At 36.7% G+C, this 12,149-nt stretch overlaps 1 protein-coding gene across 2 annotated transcripts; it reads left to right on the forward strand.

The window, feature by feature from the left end:
• Window positions 1-5,372: 5,372 nt before the first annotated feature.
• Window positions 5,373-11,365, forward strand: rps21 (ribosomal protein S21). 2 transcript variants are annotated; one of them, XM_034131644.1, is made up of 6 exons: window positions 5,373-5,474; window positions 5,929-6,011; window positions 6,793-6,856; window positions 9,041-9,112; window positions 9,536-9,591; window positions 11,303-11,365. In XM_034131644.1, the coding sequence occupies exons 2-6, from the start codon at window positions 5,962-5,964 to the stop codon at window positions 11,310-11,312; spliced, it is 252 nt and encodes an 83-aa protein (XP_033987535.1). In that variant the 5' UTR covers window positions 5,373-5,474; window positions 5,929-5,961; the 3' UTR covers window positions 11,313-11,365. The 2 variants fall into 2 exon arrangements, with proteins under 2 accessions (XP_033987535.1, XP_033987536.1); XM_034131645.1 differs by lacking the exon at window positions 11,303-11,365 and having other exon boundaries at window positions 9,536-9,595.
• Window positions 11,366-12,149: the final 784 nt, after the last annotated feature.

Consider the following 12,149-nt stretch of genomic DNA (forward strand, 5'->3'; position numbering starts at 1 on the left):
TCTGTCTATCACAACATAACTGGACCTGATTGGTGCAAGTGTCCCTTCAATCTGGCCGTTGGATGTACATGTGTCCAGAAACATTAACGAACTGATGCATGTTATGGACATGTAATAATTATATCATATGTTTTTCCCTTCCAATTTCATAAGTTGCTTTATTGGGGATTCCGATGTTATGGAGGAAAAAAACATTATTTTCTGTTACCTCCTTTTTTTCTGTTACATTTTTGTTACATGTATCATGTAGTGTGCAACACATACTTAATACTTTAGTATAAATTAATAATATTTGTGTTTAATACAAATGTGAAAACTAAATAATTGTTTGCATATTGTGCATTATGAAATGCTACTGTGCTAGAGTTTACTGTATCCGTAATAAAATATATTGAATTCAAGTAAAATGAGAATGTTTTGATTTTCTGTATCAGTCACATCAGCCAACCAATTTATATCCAATCCAAATATTTAGTGCCAACACAGGAAGTGACTTTCCTGCAGAACAACATTTAAAGGAACAATTTAACCATAATTAATATACATTGTATAGCATTCACATTCTCAGGCTTTCCACAATTTCTGTGCAGCGTCACACAATGTCTAGTATCCATCAGTAAGCTCAAACCCAAATATATGCAAACGATAATTTTCCTGTACGGGAGGATAATCCTGAAATGCTTAGTCAAACAATAGATTAAAGAAAAAATATATAACGTGTTGAGTACTGAGCTTCAGAAGGGTTGGTAAGCCAATTTCGTTACCGTTTTACGAGGCAATATAGCTTCCCTTATGTCAATCTTTTATGCTAAGCTAACTCTCTGGACAAACACAAAAGTTAAATATTCTCAAAATGGCTATTCATTTAACCATACCACAGTTCTCAAGTCATATATTACGTACGAGTAAGTATGTCATACACCATCCTTTAGCAATTACCGTACGTTCATGGCTACAGTATATATTGTGTCAAGGCACACAGGGGTTAGTCAAGAGGTAACTGACTGTAAACTCTGAAATAGTTATTATGGGCTGTCTGCTGTGTTTGCACATTGACTGGACCTGCTCTGGTCATGAGGTTATGAGAAAAGGGAAACTAATGGTACATTTACATGATTCACCTAATCAATTAATGCTAAATGTAATCATCACTCAATAAAAGTCACTGACTGCTGAAATTAACAAACCTTCAAGGGGAAAACTGAGTCTTGTAAAAATAGCCTATCATGTAATTAAGAGTCTTTCTCTATTTGACAGGTAAAGAAACAGGTCTAATGTGATGCAATAAATAATGATCTTCATGTGAAATTCTCAGAACTGAATGAGACAGCAGCAGACATGAAATAACTCATGAGCAATCATTACTCATACATAAACATGTTTTACTATATTTAGCAGTAAAAAACCTGAGGGAAGATACTTGAGGCACAACTAGCTTGTGATGCAAGAACAATTACAAAAGAGGGAGAAGGTTCAGGCTCGTCAGGGCATGTCAACTTGAAAAACATACCACAAATTAATTTTATCAGATGACTTCTCTGACGACAGCTGACGTAACATTCACACCTGTGATTGCACCATGGTGGTAAATGAACCACAAAATTGCTTAATGATAACATGAACCACTTTAGTTTAAAACAGGTTAAATAATCAGCTAGGACCACTGGTTGTAAAAATGTCAAATAGATCAAATTAGATTTGGGTTTTATAGCCTGAAGCCATGTTTTTGCTATCTTCCAAAATGTGTGAAAATGCTGTTGTTTTTAACTTGAAAAGCGTTGCTCCCATTCAAACACAGCAATTAAAGCCCTGCAACACTGGTGCAATTTTAAATTATCTGCACAGAAAATTTTATTTTGGGTCTTGTCTTCATGCTATATCTACAAAACAGAAAAACGACTAAAGGCCTCCAAATGCCCTTCTGTGTATTATTTGTTTTAAAAGATTTATCAAAATCTGGCCCGATAAAAGCAAATGATTCATATTAAAAATAGCACAGGCAAGCTAGTAGAAGACAACCAGTGTTTTACGTCACAGACTCTGTCGGCAGCACATGTCACAACACTGCAGTGTTAAGCCTCCTGTGTGGGCATGCGTCTGTGTGGGCTTCCCCAAGCAAATTCAGATGAAACCTTTAGTGTCATGACGGATCCCCTGCCATGCCTTCCGGAGAAGAAATCCATCACAATATTTTGTCCTGAGGCTATTGTAGTTTGCTACAGGGAATCAGTAGCCTACATTAACAGCAGGATGATAAACATATTAAATATAACTCTACACTGGTAAACTAACACTGAAAAACAAATTGTTAAGTATTTTCGTGTTATATGAACTCACACGTCCTTGTCAGATCATATGTACTTTCAAATAAATGTCTAAGAGTTATATAATAATCCTATTGTTTAACAAAAAATACTGGAAATGGAGGTTGAGCTTCAACAATGTGATTTTGTCAGGTGTTAAACTGAAATTTTAATTATCCAAACCCCCGACAATTGTGAACGGCAGTAAATACAAGGAGGAAAAAATAAATATAAACTGTTAATAAAAAAATGTATCAGAGATTTGCAACCTTTTGACTTTTGTTTAGCCTTTTTCCAACTGCAAAATGGTTTAAGCTTTTTAAATTCTAACAAGTCCTGCACTGAGCTTATTGCAGATGCAGATTTTGTTTTAAGTTACAAATGACAACCACAAGGGTTTTAAGAAGCAACGGGTGATTGTTCAATGATGATGTTATTATTGGCTATGGTCCAATTTGTTTTCCTCCTCGATGCAAATGTTGTTTAGTCACAAAACTGAGTCATAGTCTGAGGCAGCATAAAAACCGAAGGTGCACATGGAGAGAGTGCACTGCACAGGGAAAGGGAATCCCAGAGTTTATACGAGATAGAAGAACAAGGACAATTCCTGTTTGTTTCACCGTGTTTTGGGGAAAATTGCTCTGATTTTCAACATCAGCATGGACTCCACAGCTCTCCTGGTGAGTACTGTTAAAGGTTTTGAAAAAATATAAGATCTGAATACAGCTTTTATTTATTGTACTTGATAGGGAAAGACGGATTTGTTGTCTATGCTTTCACAAAGAAAGCTGCAATATTGCAAAGCTCACAAACAATAAGCACCTGAGAAAGTTATCAACTAGTTATTTGGTTATTGTGGTGAAAGTGAATCGCACACGTTGATAACGTGAGTCTAATTGAAATATATCTATCTTTACAGAATCTTTTTTTACAGCTGGTGCTTATGGGGACAGTGTGCGGCATCCCTGTCTGTAAACATCCCTATGAGCGGACCAGTGTATACAACGAGTTGCCCTTCAGACATATCTCAGAGCTCCAAGACTCTTCGGTGGCACCCTGGAAAATGAAGTGAGTTCCCTTTCTGTTGCACAGGAACATCTTACTAATTGCCGAGTAACTTTGTTGAAGTTGAATTCTATCTTAAGCTACTTACAAGACTGAGGGTCATGATATACTCAAACAGAATTACTTTAAACTATTTGTTCTACGATCACATCAGCATTTAAAATAATGGGGAAAAGACCCACAACTTCTCAGTCTTTCATAAGGAATTGATGGAGTTGCACTTTGCAGTTAACATTAAAAATTACAGAAATAGAATTGTCTAGAATGGACAAAGAGAGCTAGAGAGAGCCATTTAAACCCACCTCTGTAAATCAAATCAATTGATGCAACTGTGCAGCCTTAAAAAATGACATCTTGGATTTAAATGTTCTCTGTGGCAAAACTTTAATGAAGTGCCAGAAAAATAAAATGTATGGGAGCAGAAATCTATAGACTTACACATGTCTGTGTTAACAAGCCCCATTTCCCCTCATTTGTTTCATCCACCCTTGTTTGCCACTCCACTTCCACATATTCATGTTCTTTTATTTTCCTTCTCTTTTCCAGTATTGACACAGTCTTAGACAGACACCCCGAACACATCCTGTACGCTGAATGCAAGCATTGCACTTTGAAGAACATGGTCGCCAAGCCTATCATGATCGAGGTTTCTGTCTATCACAACATAACTGGACCTGATTGGTGCAAGTGTCCCTTCAATCTGGCCGTTGGATGTACATGTGTCCAGAAACATTAACGAACTGATGCATGTTATGGACATGTAATAATTATATCATATGTTTTTCCCTTCCAATTTCATAAGTTGCTTTATTGGGGATTCCGATGTTATGGAGGAAAAAAACATTATTTTCTGTTACCTCCTTTTTTTTCTGTTACATTTTTGTTACATGTATCATGTAGTGTGCAACACATACTTAATACTTTAGTATAAATTAATAATATTTGTGTTTAATACAAATGTGAAAACTAAATAATTGTTTGCATATTGTGCATTATGAAATGCTACTGTGCTAGAGTTTACTGTATCCGTAATAAAATATATTGAATTCAAGTAAAATGAGAATGTTTTGATTTTCTGTATCAGTCACATCAGCCAACCTTTTGCACAAAACCTATACCCCACAAGTGGGTCCGTGTACTTTTTGTCAGTTTGATTTTTCGTTTCGTTTACAAATTCGAAACGGAGAACGAATTCCAAACCAAAATTGGCCTCCATTGTTGTGCACAACAAAGTGTTCAAGCTCAGATCTCTAATGATCTAATTGGTTATATGGCTTTTAACATGTGCATTCTGGGGGCAGGGGTTTGATAATTGAGTGTGGTATTTCAATGGCAGTGTTTAGCAAACAACACACAGGCTGTCGGTTTTGAATAACGTAACTAGTGTTAATAAGAGCGTGTAGTTATTTGCAAAAAGTGTATTTTGGAATATCAAACTTAGTGTAAAGCAGACAATGTGCTTATGATTTAGTATATCTATTCAATAGATGAAAGGCAACTTGAGTTTGTGGTTTCAATAATTGTGCCAAAAGCACCAGTTTGTGTCTTGGTAATTGTACAAAGCTGTAATAGGCCACAAATAATCACATTTTCTCATTAAAGAAAATTCTCTGATAATTCATATTGAATAGAATCTATCGTTGCAGCTTTAACCACACTATTTAAAATGTTGTTCTCCTCCATCTTTTATTTTAGTTCATATCATAACCCTATTAGCCAACCTGCACCATATGTTTGTTCCTGTTAAATCCTTCAGGCAGATTCTACTTTACCTCACAAGAGTATGAACTATATGTTATTATGTTTTTGTGTTAAATAAAGCCATTTTGAAAAATGTATTGTACTGAATGTTGTTAAATGTTACAAATGCTTTTTGTCTTGATCAGATTTTGAGTCTGTTACAAATATGATAATTGCTTTATTTATCTGTATCTCATTACTCTGAACAACTACAGTGATTTAAGAAACACCAGACATAATTCACGTTCTTCTGTAACACAGACATTGATCATTTTATCCAGCAGGTGGCGAGGAAAACATCGAAAGAGATATTTTTACTTCCGGGTCAGCAGCTCTTCCTTTCCCGTCGGCCATTTGTCCTATACGGTGCGTATCTGTCGAGCTCTCGTCTTAAAAACGCTTTAAAATCACCGTTTCTCCCTACGTTGCCGCAATATTATCTTAGATATGTCAAAGTGAATGTGACTTTGTTGTTTTAGATAAGTGTTAGGACGTGTTTATGGGACTTAATTGTGTGTAACTATCAGACGTTTGTCGAGTGTGTGAGCAGCCACATGCGGCCGCTCTGAGCGCTCCGTATGCTAACTGATGTGCTAGTTGGCTAACAAGTCATTACTGGTTTCTGAGTAACATATCCTCAGACTGTGTTTGGTATTTGTGTTATTATCCACACGGTGTTATTTCTGCGTTGATACGAAGAATATGCGACTGTTGGAACATTAAAATGCCTGTGAGAGTGTTAGCATAGTTACGCTAGCTAGTTAGCGCAAAAAGGAAAACGCGCATCTGATTTTTCTGTGTTGGGGTTTCTTTCTTTCAGATTTGTAGGCGACCGCCTGTTCAACCTGTAAACATGCAGAACGACGCTGGTGAATTTGTGGACCTTTACGTCCCACGTAAATGGTGAGTGTGTTTTACTCAGTTAATGAATGAAGAAATATTAATATCCTTTACTTTGAAGTCCTCTTGTGCTAAAACACAATAAAATACCCCAAAAGAGTAAATCTCCTGTGTTCAAAACCTTATCTTAATGGATTTAAGTAACAACAGAAAGAATGTTTTCCAACTAGAAGTACTTGTGAGAAAGGCAGTAAAAAGTTCCCTATTGCATGTGATGCTCTTGAAATACATTACTGATGCACATGTGTGTGTTGCATTGTACTGCTGTAAATGTTAAAGCTTGATTACATGAAGTGTATTTAGCTTTATATACTGCTGGGTAGTCTAAGCTTCAGCAATACATCTACAAGAGCAACTTTTCATGAGATTTCACCCTCTGTTTTAGCTCGGCGACAAATCTTTTTTCACATGATTTTAAATGGGCAGAATGTTCAATACTTGAAGGAAAACACTTAACATCAGCCCATTTGAAGATACATGCTTTTCACTAAGAATGAGATGCAAAATCATAATCTGAAAAGTAACTAAAGTCAAATATACTAAAAAAATTAAAAAAATGCTCTCTGAGATGTACTTGATTAAGAAATTAAAGATGCATTAAAATACTAGAGTAGTGTCAGGGCACCTAGGACTTTGCTTCAACACTATGTGATAAAAAATAAAGCTATTTGCCAGTTCAATTGTAGCATTAGTGATCTGCTGGATACTCCATTATGTAGAGCAGTGAAGGATGGTGACATTTAATTAACATGACCATTACAAATAATGTATGTTTGTATTTCAGCTCTGCTAGCAACAGAATCATTGGAGCCAAGGACCATGCCTCCATCCAGATCAACATTGCTGAGGTAAAAACAGATTGAATCTTTTCATATGCAACAGAAATGCATGAAACTAAACCAGTCTGTCTAGATTGGGTCTGTAATGGCGCATTTCCACCATGGCGCGGTTTAAACGTGCCGTGTCGGGCCCGTTTTTGGTTGCGTTTCCACTATGCCTAGTTCCGGCCCGGGGCTACTTTTTCACCTTTTTTCTGGCCCGACAAAATCGTGGTTCTATCGGGGCCAACAAACAGGGCTGAGTCGGGCTGAGTTTGCTAAACTAGAGAGCGAATCGCTGGCAAGGGGGCTACAACTACAACAAGATGAACATATTTGACCGTGATTTAATTGTAATACACGTTTCAAAGTGATGCCGAAGTAACAACATACTGATACCGGTTAGTAAAAACCATGAATTAATGCTTTGACAAGTCTGCAGACAGACGGCAGGCAAAAAACCTTTTAAAACGCGCATTGTCTAAATGGAGATCGGCTAAGTTAACGCAATATATGCTCCGACCGTCCACACTCACAACAACGGCCTACAGACATAAATAAACCAGCGACTGTATTCGCCATGACACAGACAGTCTGTGGTTTTACTTGTTTAACTATTGTCTAGTTTCTGAACAGATATGAGGAGCTGTGAGCTTGAGTGCTAACAGCTAACAGCTGATGTTGGTTTTCTGGGGTGCTCATTGAAGATGACGTCACGGCTCCGCCTACACTGACTGCGTTACTATAGATACTACCCCAGTTCCTAAACTGTAATGGAAGCGCAGCATTAAAGTGAGCTGGGCCTAACAAGGCCTAACAAAACTAGGTCGAGCGAGGCCTGCGGTGGAAATGCGCCATTAGTTAGACCATCTGTGTTGATGAATAATATCAGTTATTTGTATGTTTAATGAATACTTAATATCAAGACCACAATGATACCACTTGGTATGCCAAATAGAAGCTTATATTCAACCTTATTTAGCACATTCAGCTAAAGTAAGCGTACATTACATACATAGATATTGTATGTTAATACAAGTAAAAAATATATATGTTTAGCACATTTGCCTGAAAACAAGTTTTTATGTTGAGATGTGCTTGAAAAATTAATTTGTAAGCAATGTGTTGTACTCTGTTGCTTTGAATGTTATGCAAGCTTGGAGAAAAAACCTTAAACCTCAAAACATGCAGACTTAACCCTCCTGCTAATTCACACCCTAACTGATGAGTAACACAGCTAACGGAGTGATTTGAAACCATAAGTGGCATTCATGCTCCCTCTACATTTTGAAGGAGAAAGTTTAGTTTTACAGTCAAACCCTGCATTCCCTGCTCTTGGGGAAATAACATTAACACAGCCAAAAAAGACATGCTGACATAAATGGCATTTAGCTTTTTTGATATACCTAAAAAGATCACCATAGTTCAGTCTTGATAAAGATATTAATAATCTAAGTAGCCACTAGTTTGCTGACACATGCTGTGCCTGTTTTTCAACTCTAAACAAAGTTATTTCAAACAGTAGTCCCAGTGTTGGTTATTCATATTTGCATTGAGTTGCCACAACAGCATTGTGGTGGAGAGTCTGAATAGTTGAAGGAAACACTGATGATAACATATTGTGAAGGCAGGACATTTGAGTCATCAAACAGGCTCCATAGAATTGAAACTGGAATATGCTTGGAATACTTTTTACATAATCAATAGATCATGAATGAATGATTATTATTATTATTATGGTTGGAAATGAGTCTCAATAGTTTTTAAACAAATGATGTATATGTGACAGGCTGCTGTGTTTTTCTAGATTGTTCGGTATGTCGTGCTTTAAGGCATTGGCTCTTTTACATTCATGTGTAAACCGATTGCTCAATTTCCAAACTCGCTACATGGGTTTTGTGTAAATAACATTATGTAGTTGCATAGTTTGACTGCAGGTTTTCTTGAAAATCAAATGCACAATACTTTTAAATTTGACAAATGATATAAATTTAAAGTGATAAAATGTAGGTTACACCGAGTCTGATTTCAATTGGTTTTCATATTGCTCGTGGATAAATATAGAACAGTAGCATTTTTTTTTTTTTAAACAAAAGTACAATCTACATTCATTTAGGAAAAATCTAACGTGTAGGTTTTTATAAAGGCACGTTTGAAGTGTTTACCAGCTGTTTTGGGCTGTACATGTTAAGCAGTGTGCTCTGTTCTCTGCAGGTTGACAAGGTGACTGGACGCTTCAATGGGCAGTTCAAGACCTACGCTATCTGCGGCGCTATCCGCAGAATGGTGAGTCTCAGCTGGATTTCTGTTGCATTGTGCTTTCACTGCTGTCATATCCAAACAGAAAACACATCAGTCATTTATTTTTATGATTTCTTCATCAGAGTAAAGAGTTGCAATACCTTTATCCTTATCCTAAACATTTTTTATTTCAGCTGTAAATGGTGTGTAGTACAGTATAATTGTTGTAGATGTGCAGTTTCTGTCCTTCCATTAGGAATTAGATGGCAGAGGAAGGTCTTTAATGTGTTTGAACAGATTTGAGATTATATTTGTTTCCACTGCTTTGCTGTGAAGTTAAAATGGAAAGCTTGACAAAGCTTGTTGCTGGTTCTATTATCCTATAGTCTTTACTGGAAACCGAACTACCATGAGATCGTCTTCTAAATGCAGAAAACCTTTGTATTAACAATTGTTTTCCTCCTATAGGGCGAGTCTGATGACTCCATCCTCAGGCTGGCAAAGAATGACACCATGGTTGCAAAGTAAGAATCTGTTCACTTATGTCAGTAGTAGGGATGGGAACAATTATTCAATTTTTTTTGGGAGGGATGCCTAAGTTGATTACATATTATCAAATGGAATAATTCAATGTATACGACAGTGCCATAGCTAAGTGTCTTAGGTCTAAAGGTGTGTTTTGCTCCGCTCACCGGTCCCCCACGGCGGGCAGAGCTGCAGGTGCTGATCTCTCTCTCTCGCGTCCGGTTATACTTCACTCGCGTTTATGTCCAAATCCATCAGATCTAGCTAGTTCTAGCTAATGATATGGCTGATGCCCCTCCCTACACGCAGATCACGCAGACTCAAACCTCATCTTATGCCCAAATTCCAGCTGAGAGGGTCTTCTCTACAGCTGGCCTGATTGTGAATCGTTTCCGCACCAGCCTCTCCCCTGAGTAGACATGCTCATATTCTTAAACAAGAATGAGTATTGAATAGCTGCATTCTGTGCATAGGCCCTGGTATAGGTTGTTGATCTCTGTTTTAATAGGGTTACGTTACCCTAACCCAGGGGTCTGCAACCTTTTTGACCAAAAGACCCTTTTTGCCCCCTTTTCCACCCATTTTTGTCTGGAGCCGCAAAACATATTTCATAGCTTGATAGCTTATAAAGTTGTATATATTGTTACATCATAGACAAAAACTACAGTTTTTTTGCATTTATGTATTACATTATAGAAAACTGTTTACCCCTAATAATAAACAAAGAACTCTTATAAGGAGAATTAAAAGAAAATACACAGGCCTACTTTAAAATAAATTAAACACAGCACTTGGGGAGTCCTCTGCACATTTGAAGAAAATGAATATTAAAATGGGCCCACTTTGAAATAAATAAAACATATAGCTGCACCCTAAAAAGAGTTAACTGATTGAATTATGACTGAAGATCGTCAGCTGTCTTCCTCTTCCGTGTTTTTCCTCCATTACTTAAAGGCTGCAGCACCTTTGACAACTTCTCCACATATCAAACATCCCGGTAAACCAGCATCGTTTGCTGTGAAAGCAGATAACTGTAACCACGCAGAATTAAACCCTCTGTGTTCCTCCAATACTTTTCTTTTCTTTGATTTATCCATAGTTTGCTCATCGAGCCGGGGGTCAGGTTATTCGCCTGCAAGAACATGCGCTGGTGCGGGACCGTAGCAGGATATGACACATATTTTAGTTGACCTAATTAAAACCGTTTTTTAAAATGTTGTATGCGTCACAGTATCACCTCAAAATACAAGATACGAAACATGTTCAACCGTGCAACAAATTATAAATAGTCCTACAAATATTTTTATTTTATTTCCTTCTTTTTGTCTAAGCTCAAGGGAGCCAGAGCAGAGGGCTTAAAGAGCCGCGGGTTGCCGACCCCTGCCCTAACCCGTTATGTTGTTCGTGTATGATCCCTCTTTAATTTAAAAACCAAGTTATGTTTTAAGCATGAAAGCTGTAGGCCTATAGCCGTCAACTGTTCAAACTGTGATCACCAGTTCAATACATTTGACAAATTCGACTTGGTTTCTATACTTATTTGAACATGTATTTATTTAATTTTTTGGGGGTCGAATATTCAAATATACATTTGCTTTCAAATTCCCATCCCTAGTCAGTAGTATGTATGTGGCAGGATGTTTTCAGAGTTTTAAATCAGAATCAAATTACAATTTTGGTAACTGACAATGATTTTCTTTTGTTTTACAGGAACATCTGAGTGTGATGCTGAAGAAGTGGAAACTTTGTAAAAATAAAATAGAAAAAAAATAACTTTGTCTTTTCTTTTATTCTATGTTCTGGTATTGAGCTTTGAGGCAACATTTCAATGTACTGGAAAGTGTTCAATGTCCCTTTCAGTGAGACCTAAAAATCAGTCAATCAGGATAACAACAGATGCCTTTATTTTATTTGGGTAATGTTTGTCAGGGGCAACGATAATCAAATGATGTGAGCCTCTGTTCCATCTCAGCACTAAACTTCAAGCAATGCAAAGAAAATGTTTAATATTGTATCGTTAAAACCTAAATGAACATTTCAAAAAGTAGTTCTACACTAAGTGAAGTTAACTAAGCCATATATGAAATCCTCAAGTTGTCGATATTGAGCCTGTTCAACTAAATGCTTATTGCTTGAAAACCTGCACTTATAGTATACTGATAGATAATTAAAATAGGCTTTCATTGAAATAGGTAGTATCTAATAGTTAAATATCTAGGTATTATAAAGTCAAGTGTCTTTGTTGGCTTTGGCTGAATTAATAAATAGGGGATATAATATAATGTGACTAACGTTTAAAACATTTTAGGTATCAATATGAACAGTACCTTCAAATGTTTCACTGTTCACATTTCTGAAGGCTGACCGTTTCCTCTCAGGTTAGTATATTATTACAGGTGCTGAAGAACTGGCAGTACTTTGCTACTGGTTTATTCCAGCAGAGGGCAGCATGTGACAAGAAATGAAAGTTTTCATCAAAACTCAAATATTGTCTACTTTAAAAGATTTGCAAGCAGGAAATGAAAGCCTATTCTAGTAAAATAAGTAATGTAGAATT

Source organism: Trematomus bernacchii, unplaced genomic scaffold (assembly GCF_902827165.1).
Source record: "Trematomus bernacchii unplaced genomic scaffold, fTreBer1.1, whole genome shotgun sequence".
Classification (NCBI taxonomy): domain Eukaryota; kingdom Metazoa; phylum Chordata; class Actinopteri; order Perciformes; family Nototheniidae; genus Trematomus; species Trematomus bernacchii.